This window comes from Falco peregrinus, chromosome 18, assembly GCF_023634155.1.
Source record: "Falco peregrinus isolate bFalPer1 chromosome 18, bFalPer1.pri, whole genome shotgun sequence".
Lineage (NCBI taxonomy): Eukaryota > Metazoa > Chordata > Aves > Falconiformes > Falconidae > Falco > Falco peregrinus.
The window spans coordinates 1,119,894-1,136,111 of NC_073738.1; the positions used below are offsets into that span (position 1 = coordinate 1,119,894).

Genomic DNA, 16,218 nt, shown 5'->3' on the forward strand with positions numbered 1-16,218 from the left:
TTCTTTTTTTTTTTTTTCTTTTTTTTTTCTTTTTTTTTCTCTCATTGCTCAAACACACAGCAATACCTGGCCTTCCCCCACATTTCCCTGTTGTTGCAATGGTTTAACGGACAGTAACTGCTGCCATGTTCCCTTATCAACGAACCACCCGCTTTCCTGATGCTCCATGAGCTGAATTTTCAAGCCGGGTTTGGCTTTGGAGGATGCGCCCAGGAAAACGCCTGCTCGAGCGGGAGGACTGGTCTCCAGAAAATGAACAGGTAAAAGCATCAGTGCGAGGTTTTTTTATCCCAAATTCCCTCCTTTTAGCCTCAAATTGGCTCACCTGGGGGGGTGCTCCCAGGTCTCCTCCCACCCAGTGGGTGTGGGATCCCTAAAATTAATCCCAATTTTGCTTTTCCACCCTCCCGCTCCAATTTGCGGGAAAATCAGCATAAAACCACATTTTGGCTGGATTTGCAGCAGAAGAAACATGGTGTGGGGGCTTGGCTGGGGGCTGCCCCAGCCCCACCATGGAGACAAGACCTTGCCCCACCTGGAAGAGGCGATGGCAGCAGTTACTGTCCCTTCTAAATACTCAATATTAAAAACAAATCATTAAAATATATCTAAAATATAAAATCCACATAAGAGTGACGGGAATCAGTAACCATATTACATTCGTTTGACGTATATATTTGGTATGGTCTCATGAGAACAGTTATTCTTACTGCAGAAAGAAGGGTGGTGGATGGTGGTTTGTTGTGTTTTGTTGTGTTTTTTTTAAATAATTGAAAAAATATTTTTATGAACTGATATAAAATGTGCCAAATTTCAAGAATATTTTTTCCCCACCTACAGAGATTTGGAGGGGAGGGAATAAGACACAAATAGCCCCAGGGAGTTTGGGGGGGCTGGTACCTCCCCACTTGCTAACAGCAGTATTGAAAACCCCCGTATTCCCCGTGGCTGAGCCCCCGCAGGCTCCGGCGGGACCTGGGGGCACAATCCTCCTGCTCCGGGTGGGGACCGAGGCCGAGGGCAGCTGGCAGAGGACACGGCAAAGGAGTTGGGCACAAAACCAGCCCCGGTCAGCGGCAAAGCCGAGTCCCCTGCAGCTGCGCATCTCCCCGCGGCACCCCTCAACCCCTCCGACTCCCTCCCGACCCCCCCGACCATTCTGCAAGCATTTTGTTCCCATAATCTGATTACTAAAGAGATGAAAATTAATGCAATGTTTCCTACCAAACAGGGGTTTTCTTTGCGCTTTTTTTTTTTTTTTTTTTTTTTTTTTTGTGGTGGTGGTTTATTGCTGTTGCTTGAAGGGAGGAGGGAAAAGCAAAAGCCCTTCCATTGCCCCTGCCCTTCCCCGGAAAATTTGCCTCATCTCTAGGACTGGTCGTCACCTCTGCAGCGGAGATCACTGATAAAAACAGTCGCATGTCCCGTTTCTGCCATTATTTCATAGGCTTCAAAAAAAAAATTTTTTTTTTAAATTTTCTTTCTTTAAACTAACCTAAGATGAAAAGAAACATTCAAACAATGGAAAGAAAAAAAAAAATCATCCTGGAAAATAGAGGTGCTCTCCTGGCTTCTAAGGCTTTGCAAGGCACTGCACTGCCGGCAGCACAGGCAGGAGGAATCCTGCCCTCCCACCTGCCCGCTGGTGGTTCTGAGACTGGAGCGGTGCAGAGCTCCCAAGGGACCCAATCCGTTTGGTGCTAAGGTGGGGGGGTTATCATTTTTATTTCCCCCCCCCCCCCCGCCCCCCCCCACAGTGGATCTCATTACCAATAATTTCATAAAAATCCACTGGAATTTCTCTTTACAAAAAAAAAAAAAAAAAGGGGGAAAAAATCAAAATTAAATGCTCCAAAAGGCTTAACGTCGTTCTAGGAATATCCACCAGCTGCAGGGAGGGAGGGAGCGAGCAAGGGGTCGGGGAGACGCAGCCGCCGGGTGCCCCAGCTGGGACGGGACCCCCAGAGGCTACTTAAATGAGTGGGCAAATGCTGCACCCATGAGAGGGGACACAGTGCCGCGGTGGCCACGGCTTCACCGCACCGTCATCCCCGCGCACCCAGCGCTGCACCAGCCGGCCTGGTGTGTTGCAGCACCTCTCGCTTCATTTAAGTAGCTGTCCCGGCACGTGGAGCTAAAAATGGATCCAATTTTTTTTTTTTTTTTTTTTTTTTTTTCTTACCCTAGCCATCTACCTTGGAAGCCAATCAAACTGCCTTTTAATCTCAATTGGTTAATGAAAAAATTAGCATCTGTCTACGGTAACTGATTCCCAGCCACTCTTAAGCCCGGCATTGGCTTGTTCTGCTTTTCACGTTTGTGTAGGTGCTGCTCTTATTTCCTCCGCGCTTGTGTCTGGCCGCTCTGTCCCTTCTGGTGCTGCTGCTTCACCTGGGCCAGGATGTCTCGGATCTTGCGCTGAGCCATCTGCGGGTGAGAAGAGCAAGGTGGGGAGCTGGGGGGAACCCCAGGGCCAGCCAGACCCCAGGGGTGAGGGAAATGGCTTTGCACGTTGTGACAGATGCTGCCGCGTTCAGCACGGCTGGCTGAAGTGGCTCCGGGAAGTCCCTTCCTGCCCTGTTTTTAGCGTGGTTTCCTCCAGAAGTCGGGTTTGGGAGGTCACACTCTCCACGTGCACGCTCTCCCATGGCTCTCCCTGCTTCCCCACCATCCCAACACCATCACCCACGGCAAAGGGCACAGCTCACCCTCACCCACTTCTGCAACCACCACCAGACAGGCGTGGAAAACACTTTGACAAGAGATGACGCATATGGACACACCACCATATGAGCCATCAGAGAATCCACTAGTACTAGCACAGGAGCTGCTGGGGCCGTACCTGGCTGGCGTAGAAGTGCCCAATGATCTTCACGATGACCTGCTCGTTCTCGTCAGGGGTCTGGTCCCGTGGCACCACCACCTCTGCTGCTGTCAGGTTCTGCAGCTCATTGACCTGTGGGGAAGGGGCAGAGACGACCCTGTTGTGCCATGCAGGAAGGACGAGCACCTTTGGCAAATCCCAGCCCATCCCCCGGGAAACCCATCCCTGGGATGTCCCCAGGCACTGGCGCAAAGCAGCCACCCTCCCAGGGATGTTCTCTCGCAGGGTGCTCCCACCCCCATCCAAGCATCGCTTCTGCTTACGGTTTTGCCCCCTTTGCCGATGACCCTGCCCGCGGCCGAGGCGGGGACCCGGATGTGCGTCTCCAGCTTCACTTCTTCCTTCGGTCCAAAGAAGTTCTCCTCCTTCAGCTTCCCGTAAATCCTGCCCTGTGCCTGCGGAGGGGAGGGAGCACGGAATCAGGTGCCATCTGAGATGTCTTAGCCCAGCGTGTCCCCACTGGCTCAGTGGGTCTCCACCCCTGAGATCTGGGATGGGACAGCATCCCACCAAATCCCAGTTCCTTGGGGTTTCAAACCAGCTCAGCCCCTGGGAAAGATGATGCTGGGTTTACCCAGCCACAGGCTGGGGGGCTCAAAATAGGGGCCACCCCCCTGCTCCTCCCCCCGCATCCCCCGCAATGACGGTCGCGCAGGGGGCACCTTGAACTGAGCCTCTGGAGGGCCCGTGATGACGACCATGCGCACTTTGGAGTCCGGCGTCTCTGGAGGGGCAATCTGGAGCGGGGAGAGAGATGGGGGCTGCGGCACGGAGTGGCACAGGCAGGGTGGCAGCCATGCCCTCCCTTCCCCACACTACAGGATCGGGCCCCCAGCCCAACCGCCTAGGGTTTTCCAGGTGGTTTCCCCAGCCCCTGCCTTCCGGAGGTGCTGGCAGAGGGGGGTTCTCCACCGGGCAGCCCTACCTTGATAGAGGCACTTGCGAACCGGGAGAGCTGCTTGATGTGCTGGCCCTTCTTGCCGATGATGGCACCGACCGCCTGCGCGGGGATGAAGACATGCACCGTCTCCTGCTCCGGAGGCTGCAGGTACAGTGTCACCGGTCAGGGCTCAGTACCACCACCGGGATCAAGGCTCCAAGTCCCCTTCCAAGTGATGCCTCAACCTCTCCCAAGGGCACAGGGCTGAGCCACTGCCAGACCCCGTGGGGTCTGAGCACCTTCACCACGTTTGCAATAGTTTAGAAGACCAGATCCTGCACCCATGCTGGACCTGACCTGCCTGCTGAGCGCAGGGGGTGCTGGAGGCATAACCCTGCCCATTGCAAGGGTCTCCTCCATGCAGGGGACATCCCCAAGCCTGACGCAGAAGCAGTTGGAGCTGTCTGGTGTTCACCTACCATGAAGGAGCTGTATGGCGCGGCCCCAGAGACGCTGCTCGGTGGAGGAGGTACCGCGTTGGAGGAGGCAGGGAAGAGGCCAACTGCAGCCAAGTTAAGGCCAGGGATGAGGTGAGATTGCAACTGAGGGCGAGAGCAGACAAATGCACATTGCTTTGATCAGGGCATCCTCCTGGAGAGCCCGCATCAGCTGAGATGCTGGACCAAACCCCACTCACACTCATGGCGGCCACGTCGTTCTCGTAGGCTTCCCTCACTTTCTTCATGATCTCCTGCTCCGCTTTGCAGCAGTTCTCAATGGAGCCCTTCACCGTGATGGTCCTTTCAGGGTTGTACAGAGTCAGGTCCTGCAAGCTGATGGGAAAGCCAGCATCAGCACCCCACCAGCCCTACACCCGGTACTCTGGTCCTTCTGATGGGTGCTACTGGGGTGCTGGGGACACAGGATGCCACTGCCACTGTGTACTGGTCCCAGGCAGAGCAGGGGCCAACATCATGGTTTGTACTGCAAAGTCCACTCTGCCTTCTCCAAACACAGGGCTTATGAGTAAAACCCCAGTCCTGGCCATCAGCCCAGCCAGTACTGAGTTCTGCAGCCCTGAAGAGATGGGGAGGGGACACCAAAGGGACAGGGAGAGGAATACAGAAAATATAAAGCCAAGATTTTTCAAGAGAGCTTTGGGGAGTAAAGCACCCACATCACAGGCTGGCTTCTAGCTGACAGACTCATCACATTACCCATCCCCTCATCCTCCCCATCCTCCCCAGGCTGAGGAAAAGCTGTCCTGGTTTCCCCAAAGGGAGCGAAGAGCCTTACGATGAGATGGTGATTTTTGTCTCCGTGTCCTGCTCCACTTTCTTCAAGTTTCGTCCTTCTTTGCCAATCAGGCGCCCCACAAAGTTGTTATGGGCCAAGATTTTCAGAGGCACTTCATCAGCTCTAGAGAGAAGAATGGGGAAAAAATCCAACGTGAAGGATTAGTACAGCCAGAAGAGGAGGGATTTGGTACAGAGGGGTGGGGGAAGCTCAGATCCCCTTGCTTGGAGTCCTTGGGTCCCCCAAACCAAAGCTCCCGCACACCTGGGAGCATCATACGGCTCTGGGCATTACGATGGTACCACAGCCCAGCGAAGAGCCACAGATGGGACACGGGTGCACAGCAAGGCAGGGGGAAAGCTTACGTCTTGGTGTCCTTCGCCTCTTTCTGCATGATCTCCAAAATCATCTTGCAGGCGGCAGAGCAGCCCTCAGGGGTGGAGTGGATACTGATGGCTTTTTCTGCAGCTCCCGCATTTTCTTTCCGGTGCACGTCGATCCTGCAAGCACGGGATGGGCGCTGGGGTGGGGGGAGCAGCTCTGCGGCTTGCCGGCAGCGTGAGCACCCACTGCTCCGCTCCCCATGAACCGCCTGGAGCTCACACTCGACTGTAAGGTTATATGCACCCAGGGAAGGCAAGAGGAGTTAATTCTGGGCTCGACACTCAACATGGACGCAGCAGCTAGAAGGTCACATCACAGACATCCAAATAAGGCATCAGCATCTACTTATTTTAAGCAACAGGAGTGATTAAGTGGTGGAACAAGCACGTGCCTGGGGGACGGGGTGGGTTGTCCATCACTTCACGTCTTAGATAAAGCCTTCCTTGGGGGACAAGAGCCATAGCCAGCAAGTTCATGGGGCAAATGCCAGAGCAAGCAGGTGATGCTCGACAAGCTTGGACTAAATGAGACTGGCTGAAGCAGCAACCTCCCCGCACACCTGCCTGGGTCCTGTCCCAGCCAAGGCAGCCCTGGCAAAGGGAGACACACAGGGAAGCACAGCCAGAGAGCCTGGCTGGGACAGGGTGAGGGAAGGTGGTTCCTGGACATGCCACCCTACCCGGCGGGAGAGCCAGAGCGGCCTCAAATAGCCCATTCTTGGATAAGAATCCAGCCTCCTAAATCAGTGCACACCACAAGGCACAAACCAGCACGTAGGAGAACAGACTCACTTGGACTGCGTCTGCTTGGTGATGTTCCTGATGGTGGCCCCTTCCTTGCCAATGATGGCACCCACGTACTGGGTGGGCACCAGGAGACGGAGGGGGATATCCACTGGCTGCTGCTTGACCGGTGCCCCCGCAGTGACGGGGGAGCCCTGCCTGGGAGCACCGCGCACCCCAAAGCCGCCCCGCCGCCCGTTCTCCGGCCCTTGCATGGACTGCTCGTCGGGGATGTAGGAGACCTTCAGCGCGTGGTTCTCCAGCTGGTGCCCATTCAGCTTCATGATGGCTCTGGAAGGGGAGAAGGGGTTGGGGTCATGCTCCCACACCGAGCAGCAGCGCAGCAGGTCAGCCCAGAATGGGCCAAGCCCTCCCTGGTGTAACGCCCGGCAAGCAAGCACCCGGAGTGGGGAAAGGAGACATCACTGACGCGGTGGGGACCCGGCAGGACTTCCCACCCAGCCTGGATGAGCCAAAGTATTTTGAAGGGACCCTCTCCGAGCACCCACGGCAAGGACAGGATTGTGCAGGGAGCGATTCCCGCATCTCCTCAGCCGTATGATTTTTGTCCGGTATCTCAAACCCGTCCCCTGGCAGGACTTCAGGGACTGCAAGGGCTGGACGCTGTCGGTAGATGGGGCTGGCAGCAAGAGCAAAGCGACGGCTTTGGCCACCGCTCTCCAGCTCCTTCAAACCTCCCCAAACTGCAGCTCTCCAGAAAGTGGTCAGTGACTCAACTCTTGCAAAAAAAAGAAAAACAAAAAACAAACAAACAAAAAAAACCACAACAAAAAAAAACCCCACCCTAAATCTGGCTGGAAAGAGACTGTCCCTGCTAGCTGCCCCATCTCTGCAGGACATGCAGGGATCAGAGATGCTCAATGAAACACATATCCACAGAGGAGGAAAGAGCCAGAGGGAAGGGCTGCAGATCTGAGAGCAAAACTACTTGCACAAAACTCTTGCTGAGTGCTTCCTGGCAAAAGAAATTCAAAATACTTCATCTTATGGGGTGTAAAGTGCAGGGCTGGTGCGGATGAACAAGAGACAGGACAAACCAGGAGTGTTCCCCTTGCTGGGCTCCATGGCCAGACCCTGCCCCATCTCCTTACAGAAAGTAAAACACGATAGCGGTTCCGCCGTGATGGTTTGCTGCGGTCACACAAGCAACCGCAGCAAATTTGGGTTTGACAGCTGAAGTATTATCGGCCAGGCGGCCATTTGGAAGCTGACGCTTTGGCAGAGTGACCACAGGCGACGTCCCAGGAGACAGCAGCGCGGCCACAGCGGCCACATTTGACACGCGCCTGCCTCAGCGACGGAAACCTTCCCGGATCAAAACCTATCCATCAATCCCCGCTCTCCTCCAGGCTGCCCTCCAAGGAAAGCGCTGCTCCCGTTCCTTTCCAGAGCCCTTCCGTGGGGCAAAAGGAAAGCGAAATAAACAGCGGTGAAAACCCAATTAATTTTCCATTTGCATTTAGTGCAAAGCCCGGTCTTCCCCGGGCAGGACGGGGAAGGGAGCTGCAAGTCTCCACATGAGCCATCAGCCTGAGAGGACACGTGCTGCCTGATGCTTGCCAGCTCCTATGATATTTGCTCTCATTAACTTTTTCTGGAGACATAATCCCTGAAATCATATAAGTACAAGAAAATCTCCACTTTTCCTTGAGCAAAACGTTACGGTTTTACTCTCTGAACTGCAGAGAAAAGCCTAAAAACTCGGGTGTTCATCTGAAGGTGAAGGAATTCAGAGCTCGGGGAGGGTGTCCTCAAAGATTTGCTGCATTTTTAGCCAAAATGGAGGAATTCTGGGGTAATCTGACTCCCAGCACTGGAAATCCTCTTTTCTGCAGGCAGGGAAGGGGCCAGAGCAGCAGCAGGGAGGGCAGCCCGAGCTCCCGAGGGAGCACAGGGCACTTACTGCCTGGTCTGCTCCCGGTTGGCGTAGGTGACATTGACAACAGCCGTCTCGCTGTCCGTGTTCACTGCGAGCAAAAGAGGCAGAAATTAGAGAGGCAGTGCAAACATCTCTGACCAAAGCCCCCTGAAAAAGCTAAGAGACCGTCTCAGACAAGCCCCCACTCAGACAAGTCCCTTCCAGGGCTCCCCAGGGATTTGCGAACATTTTTCTCCTGCAAGGGAGAAGAGTGTCCGAGGACTCACCCTGGGCAGCACAGACCCTCCTGCCTTATTTGAAGGATCCCGATGTGCCGTTGCGCCCTGCAGCAAAGCCACCAAAGCCAACTCCACCCTGCCATCCCTCGCTGGAGCCCAGGGAGGGTCCCAGGAGCTCCTCCAAGCCCTCCTTTCCATTTCTAGGAGGGTTATGGTAACTCTACTCTCATTAAACATCCCACGGGCAACATTAAACCTCCTGTCTCAACTGATCGCCATTAGAGGCTGAGATAAAATCTGCCGAGTGGAGACAGATAGTCCCCGGGCAGCCTCGGGAGAGCATCCCGCATCTTCCCCCAGAGCAGCTGCAGGGGGGGTACCCACAGGTGCGGTGGGAACAATGCTGACCCGGACCCGATGCAGGGACGGACACCCACATGAGCTGCCCAAAGCCACCTCACAGGACTCATCTTTTAGCAACAGGGAACAAAAAACAAGCCCCAGCAACCAGGCTGAGACCTCTTGACATCTTCAGCCACGGCTTCTGCTGACAAAGGAAAACCACATGTCCATCCTCGCCCTTCTCCCCCCTCCCAAAAAAAAAGAGCTGGGGCAGAAAATATCTTAAATACAGCTTCTTTTTTTCAGTCCTACCTTGCTCGCAGTTTTCTACAGTGCCATACTGGGCTAGCAAGCCATCCAGAACCTGGAAAAAGGAGCAAGAAAACCCCACTTTATGCTGGGATTGTCAGGACAGATCAAGGAAATACAATCAATCAATAAAGGCAGCTTTCTAATCATTAAGACTTCACAAGCAATTAGATGAAGGAAGCTCCTGCCTACTCCAGGACGCTGGAGCAAGAGGCCTTGGAGCCTGCCTGGGGGGGGAAAAGAAGAAAAGAAGAAAAAAAAAGAGTCAGGGAAAAGTCCCAGCAGCCAGCAGGAAGAAAGGATCCGGTTTGTTCCTTATACAATAGATAAATCATATATCCCTGTTATTAATGGGGATTTTTGTTGGTGTAGCTTACATTGCTTCTACCAGTTGAATTTACTCCTGTAATGGAAGAGGAATAAGCTACGTGGACGCAAGGGCTGAGTATAATTAGACCAAATTAACAACTAAGAAAAGGAAAAATAGACTTTAATCCCAAGTACAGAAACCTGAGGCAGGGAATTAGTCTGTAAATCTGACCTACACTTCTCCACTTGCTCCTCTTACCTCCCATCGCAGCTGGGGTGGGATGTTTCGGATTTGAATTTTCCGGCTCCTGAAATAAATGAAAAGCGATTAAAAAGCAGATTTGGTGTCCGAAACGTGGCTGTCTTGCATTGAGCTGTTGCACATTGATGTATCTAATCAAGTTTTGCATTTCCATACACTACCAGGATTTCTGATGGCTTTTGGCTAATTACACCCAGCCCGGTCGGTGCTGGATTTATGCCGGGAGCTTCTCCAAGAACAATGTGCCAAAAATCCCCCCAACCCTTCGGGACTGGCTGGAGCCCTAATGCGGGCATGGCTGGAAAGGCAGAGACTTTAGCTAGATTAAATAGAAGGATTAGTACACAAAAAGGGAGCCGTGTGCTCATGCAGCCTGCCCTCCTGCAGCGGAGGCATGAAGGAACGACCCTTGGGATGCCACCAACTGCTGGCGGGAGCTGCTGGAGCATCACTGCCGCAGCCAAAAACCCGGCTGAATTTTAACCGGGGAGGCCAAGGCACGGGCATCACAGCTTCACCACTCAGGCTGCTTCCCCACTCACATTTTTGGCTCTTCCCAACCTCACTTTTCCCAAAATAGAAACTCTTTTTTTAATTCTGATGCCAAATTTGCCCCGGGGGTGCTGTCCCCCCCACCCACCCCTCACCGTGCAGCTGCTGCAGACAGCTGAGAGCAGCCGTGGGCTCGTCCGGCGGCACCGGCACACAGCCATGCCACCACGGCTGCCGGCACCCCGACGTGCTGCTGGACACCGCAAAAGCGCCCACCTAAAGACAATGACACCTTTAGGCATCCAAAGCTATGAAGGACGCAGCTTTGTAGGCACAACTCGCCTGCAAACAAGGGCCAACCCCCAAGGATGGCTGGTCCTCCCCACCAGCCTCTCTTCTTCACGAATAACCAAAACCACTGAATTTTAAGATGCCTAAGGAAAAGGAAGATAAATGCCATGACCATGGCAGGCAGCTCAGCGCTGGCAGCACTATATTGGGTAAATACCCTCGGACCTGCTCACGACAGACCCAGGCTTCAAATTCAAAGTATTTATGACTGCGTGGAATAATCCAAAAAAAGGAGAGGAAATGAGATTCCAGATCCTTATCTTCTAATTACACAACTTCAGAAGGTGGCTCAGCTCATTTGTCAATGAGAAGAAATCGTCTCCGCATGAAATGGCTGAAAGCCATTGGTGTGATTTAGCCACGCAGGTAAGGATCCCTCCTCAGTCCCTTCATCCCGCCAGGTAAAAGCAGCTGCCTCGAGCATCCCCTCTGATCCGCGCTGCCAATGCAAACCCACACACATCAAAATCCTCGAAAGGGCTGGTCTGGCCAGTTGGTTTTAAACAAAACCAGAACTGACGTTTCCCAAAGTCACCAAAGACTTCCCAAAGGTTCAGACCAGAGGGGTGGGATGGCCAGATTTGGGGTGGCTCTCCCCTCCAAAAGTCAAAATGAGCACAAAAAAGAAAGATTTCCAGCGGTCCCACCAGCTCAGCCGCTGGGAAGGCTCTGAAACACCAAAATTTGTTGCTACAACACATGCAGACCAGGCGGGTGAGGAAAAAGAAACCAAACCAGCCTTAAAATCACAGCGTGTTGGGGGGGGCTGCAGAAAGCAGAGGCTGGGGGGGGGGGGGGGGATGCTCTGAAACCAGATCTCTCGTTTACATGTTAATCCGCATCCCAAAATGAATGGGAGAGAGATTAAGAAATTCAGAATGCAAAGAATGTCACAGTCCAGGGAGGGTCAAAAGGATTTGAAGTGATAGAGGAAACCCCGTAGGTCTCCCACCGCCCACCCCTGCCACGGAAACTTCTCCAGATAGCTACAAGCATCTGCATGGGCAGAGCATGTGTTCTGCACATACGTGACCAGAATCAAACGTGCTATGGAGAGAAAAGAGCCATTTATGTTCCCACACCGTAATTCTGCTGGTGGCATCTAATTGTCTCCCCCTAAAAAAAAAAAAAATAATAATTAAAAAAACACAAAAATCGATCTCCTTTTCTGAGCTTGCTGGAGCATCTGCCCGGGCAGAGCATCACCCACATACGCGCCGGCCAGGAAAGGTGCAGGGCTGCTGTGCGCCTCGCCAGGGCTCCTGTGCTTTTATTAATATGTTAATTAACCGGTAATTCCTCCCATCGCGACTATACCACTGGGATTATTTGCCGCTCGTAACAGCCTCCAGCTCGTAACAGCCTCCATCGCTGACAGATATTAAATCCCCCCGAGGCCACGCCGAGAGGGGAAGATGGGTCTTTTTTCAGCCCAACGGGCTGAGCTGCACAGCACAGAGCAGGTTCCCCCGAAATCCCAGGATGAGCCGGCAGCCCGGAGCCTTCCCTCCTGGCCCATCTCCATCGGTGCCCACCGTGCCCCAGGGAGGGCGGAATCGGGGCCGCATCCGTCACCCTTCGGTGAGGTCCGGCTCGACACAGCGTTGCCCCACGGTGGGTGGAAACCTCCCCCTTCGACGAGCAGCCGAATCTGGCTCCGTCCAAGCACTCGGCAGTGGCTGTGGTTAGAATTACAGAGGAAGTCATGAATAAATAAACCCCGCTATTTGCTTTGCCAGAAGCAGGTCCTGCTGTATTTAAATCCTCGTCGCAAAATGCCGCTCTTCACACCACCAAACACGACAGCCCCGGTTCTGCCCGCTCCCACCTCCGCACCAAGCAGAGCTTTACTCCAAATAAATAACTCCGCAAGACGGCAATTCCCTGGTTTTTATTCATGATGTGCCAAAGGCAGGCGCTACTCCCTCCCGCGCCGCGAAGGGCTCTCGCAGCCTCTGCTCGCCGACCTCAGCTGGCAGCCAGGACCCGCACTCGTGCCCCTCAGGCCAGCAGGAGCCACGGACCAGCCCCGGCACCCCCAGCCCACAGGAGGAGGCAAGAGCTCTGCTGGACACTGCTCATCCTACACCGAAGGCAGGAGCCTCCCAGATCCTGGGGGTGAGCTGGAACAGACTGATCAACCTGGTTAAAAAAAAAAAAAAGTCTATTCTCAAATCCGGCCAGTTCCTGCACATGCTGGTGGCTTTTTTTCATTAAAAAAAAAAAAAAAGCCAGGGGAGGAAGAGGAGGGCGAACAGCTGCAGGGCTGGAAGGGAGAGAGAGAGGACCCACGGGTCCCAGGGACAGATCCCGGTGTTAGTCTCCTCCTGCTCCGTGCCGATGATGCTATTTGGGATAATCGGATTTTAGCATCCTGCTACGTCTGTTCTTCAACCCTCAAAAACCTGCCAACATGCCCGGCAGCCCCGTGCGGACCTGCTGTCTCTCTGAGCAGGCAAAGCAAGACCTTTGGAACCTCCTGACACTACCAGTAAACCCTCCCTGGACGTGTGTTGGGCTCGCTGGGGAGAAAAAACCACCCACCCCGGGGCACCCCGACTGTAACAGGAGGTGGTGGTAGGACCCACATCATGGAGCCACACCACAGATGAGCATCCTGGGTCAGTCCCTCATTACCCCCAAGCAGGGGAATCACCCAAATCTGCTCCATCCAAGGCTTCCCTCAGGTTTTCCTTCAGCCAGCTCTTTAAAGAGCTCAACACACCAACAGGTTAAGCCTCACTGGGAGAAAAAGCAAAGGGATGGAGCAAAGGGATGGAGCAAAGGGATGGAGCAAAGGGATGGAGCAAAGGGATGGAGCAAAGCACCATGGAGCAAACTGGGAGAATCCAGGAAAGGGACTGGGGATCCTGCAGTACCTGGGCACTGCAGAGATGTCTCACCCCGCCACGCTGCACCCACTGATACCATGTGGGTCAAACCCAAAGATTACCAGGAGGAACCTCTTCTCCAGAAGGGAGAAACGGAGCTGAAACAGGGAAAACTAGCAGCAAAGGAAAGCCTCGTTCATTCAGAAAACACCCACTGCTGGTCTCCGACAGCCCCGGAGCCAGCTGGAAACCACTCTGTGTCCCTAACGCACCTGGAGTCCCCCCAAGCCCACACGGCATCGCTGGCTCTCGGTGCCACGTCGGCAGCCACATCCTCAGAGCTGTGCACCCTCGGGTGCTCATGGCACATCACCAGCATGAACAGAGTGGTACCTGCAGCTGCCTTCACACAAAACCCTCATCACCGAGGGAGGCAAAATGGTCACTAAGAATCCCGCATTAAGTCTTGAGGTGGTTTGGGGTTTTTTGTTTTGGTTTTTAATTTTTAAATCTCACTGGGAAATATCCAAGTGCGGATTCAGCCATCAGGATCCACCTTCTCTCACCCTTGGATGCATCCCCAGAGATCGCCTTCGAGAGGGTGGCCAGAGCCTCCCGCTTAATTAAGAATCTGCTGGTAATTCCCTGGAGCAGACTGGCACAGTGGCAGCAGTGGCAGGGACCCAAGAAAGGGGCACTAGCTAGTTAGGAGCAGGCAGCCTGGCCAGGGGCCAGCAGGAGGCTGGGGCTGGCCGCCACGAGCCAAAGGCGACGGCAAAGCAGCATCGGCAAAGCAGCATCCGCACAGCCCGGCCTCGCTGGAGGGTTCCCTCCCTCTTGCATGAGCCCCATGGGGTGCTTGAGGCGATGTTTTGGAGGGGCAGAGCTGATCCTCGATCCTCGCTGCACCACCAGCACCGGCACACCCCTGCCACCCGTGCTGTCACCTCCTCCCAAGAAAGTTTTGGTCACAGGTCCCAGCCGAGACAAGAGCTGCTCTCGCCCAGCACAGAAAGCTGAGAGATGTCCGGAGAGGAGCATCCCCGCACCCACAGCCGCTAGGTGGGTTGGCAGCGGAGCAGGGGATAAAAGTGCCTCTCTCCTTCGCACCCCGCGGATGCGCCTCCTTCCCTGGCCTCGCGGCACACAGAGCCCCGTGGCGCAGGCAGGGGCTGGCCGACGGACTGGCGTTATTTTGCCAATGGGATTTGATGTCAAGCATCACTGGTGCTGGCAGATGGAGGCGGCTGGTGGGATTGGCACAGTGGGCACGGGAGGAGAGGAGGACGGAGGGTGCAGGGTGCCCAGGTCACCCCAGCTATTGCCTTCTGGGCGCTTAGCCCTGAACAACATTCCCTGTGATCTGCAGGGAACACCCACAGCTGCCTGCGTTACCAGTGCACGATGCTCAGCAAAACTCATCTTTAGGGAATGGCAACAGCCCCCATGCACAGGGGGACCCTCAGCAGTGAAACAGCCCCACAGCGTGGCTATTTCCAGCACAGCCAGCCCCACAGATTTCCTTCCTCTTCCCCCACCTGTCCAGGTTTTGTCAGGACAACTTGATTTCTCTTTAGCCCCAAAGCAAGGGGCTGATTTAGCGAACCTCTGCTAGAGAAAGGACCAACTCCAAGCACCACAGCATGAGCCACCGGTCCTCTGCCCCGCATTGCTCTGCATTAGGGTGTCAGCAATGGCTCTGCAGTCACACCAGAGCCACACACACCCCAGACACTCTCTGCAGGATGCTGGCTACAGCATCTCCCTTCGATCCAACACCTCCTGGACCTTCTCTGTCCCCTACCATGTATTCCTCAAAGCAGAGGTGACTACAGGCACCAAGATGCTGAGGGACCAAGTGCCAATGGCAAGGTACGGCCAAGCTCAGGGCTCTCCCCTACCCCCAGCACCAACCCTGTCCTGGCCATCTCCCACCAAAACCATTTATGCAGCTCCTTGGGGCAGGAGGAGGACGGCCAAAGCCAGAGACATGGCGGGACATACTAGAATTGAACAACATTAATGATGGCTTTTCAATCAAATGCAAATGTTATGCAAATTTGGGGGCTGAAAACACAGTGCATCCCTGATTCAATTAACAGCATTTCATTTATCTAGTTAGGCTTTGATTCAGGAAAGCACTTAATCCTGTGCTTAATGTGTTGTTGTTGTTGTTTTTTAATGTTTTAAACATTTTTAAATAGGAAAATGTGGTTGCTAAGACACAAACGTTGCCAGGGGGACTTGGAGAAAAGTTGTAGCAGAAATTACTTGCTTTTCCCTTATAAATTGATAGGCTTTCAATTTGCCGGCATTTCCACGAAGCAGGAATATTATCCCTAAACTCCCTTCACTGGCAAGGAAACAAAAGCACAAAAAAAGGAGGCACCTGCTAGAAGCCCACAGCAGGTTCCTACCACACCTCTGAGCACAACCCAGCACCGTCTGCGTCTGCTTGCGTGGAGCGGACGGGATCTGCCCCCAGGCTTTAGCCACGCCACCTCTGAGCTGCCATCTTCCGCGCTGCCCTCCAAGCCAAACACATCCCTGGGCTTCCCCACGTGCTGGTCAGCGGTTGTGCCATTAAACCCACTGACCCACGGACATCCCAGCAGGACCAGGCACGTGAGGTCCCGGCTGGAAGCACTGACACACTGGCAAGGCAGGGAAGAGCCACATGCCGAACTGACCAGATGATGCTCAAGCAAGGCCAGCGATCCCAATTCCCTCCTCAAACCCAGCACTACTAAGGTCTGAGTCGCACCTAAGCAGAGACAGATATCTGAATATTTTTTTCTGACCCCAGACCTCCCAACCCAGCTCCTCCCAGAGGTGCAGCAGGTCCAGGTCGGACATTCAGAACCTTTGTGGTTTGGAAGAAAAAACTCAATGCGGGACAGAGAGAAACCAACGAAAAGTCTTCCCCTGACTCTGCAAAAAGCCTAAAACCAGAGCTCTGAGATTTGGAGGCATCGCAT

At 54.1% G+C, this 16,218-nt stretch overlaps 1 protein-coding gene across 1 annotated transcript in view; it reads right to left on the bottom strand.

Annotated features, from left to right (window-relative positions):
* Nucleotides 1-2,202: 2,202 nt before the first annotated feature.
* IGF2BP1 (insulin like growth factor 2 mRNA binding protein 1) overlaps nt 2,203-16,218 on the bottom strand; it is a 29,688-nt gene continuing 15,672 nt past the window's right edge. Inside the window, exons 3-15 of the mRNA XM_005236550.3 lie at nt 9,564-9,612; nt 8,999-9,050; nt 8,151-8,214; nt 6,236-6,517; nt 5,426-5,560; nt 5,061-5,183; nt 4,462-4,597; nt 4,244-4,366; nt 3,810-3,926; nt 3,547-3,621; nt 3,148-3,279; nt 2,843-2,956; nt 2,203-2,427 (exon numbers count right to left, since the gene is read on the bottom strand). Of these exons, the coding sequence (XP_005236607.1) occupies nt 2,335-2,427; nt 2,843-2,956; nt 3,148-3,279; nt 3,547-3,621; nt 3,810-3,926; nt 4,244-4,366; nt 4,462-4,597; nt 5,061-5,183; nt 5,426-5,560; nt 6,236-6,517; nt 8,151-8,214; nt 8,999-9,050; nt 9,564-9,612 (1,495 nt within the window). The 3' untranslated portion in view covers nt 2,203-2,334. The remainder of the gene's footprint in view (nt 2,428-2,842; nt 2,957-3,147; nt 3,280-3,546; nt 3,622-3,809; nt 3,927-4,243; nt 4,367-4,461; nt 4,598-5,060; nt 5,184-5,425; nt 5,561-6,235; nt 6,518-8,150; nt 8,215-8,998; nt 9,051-9,563; nt 9,613-16,218) is intronic.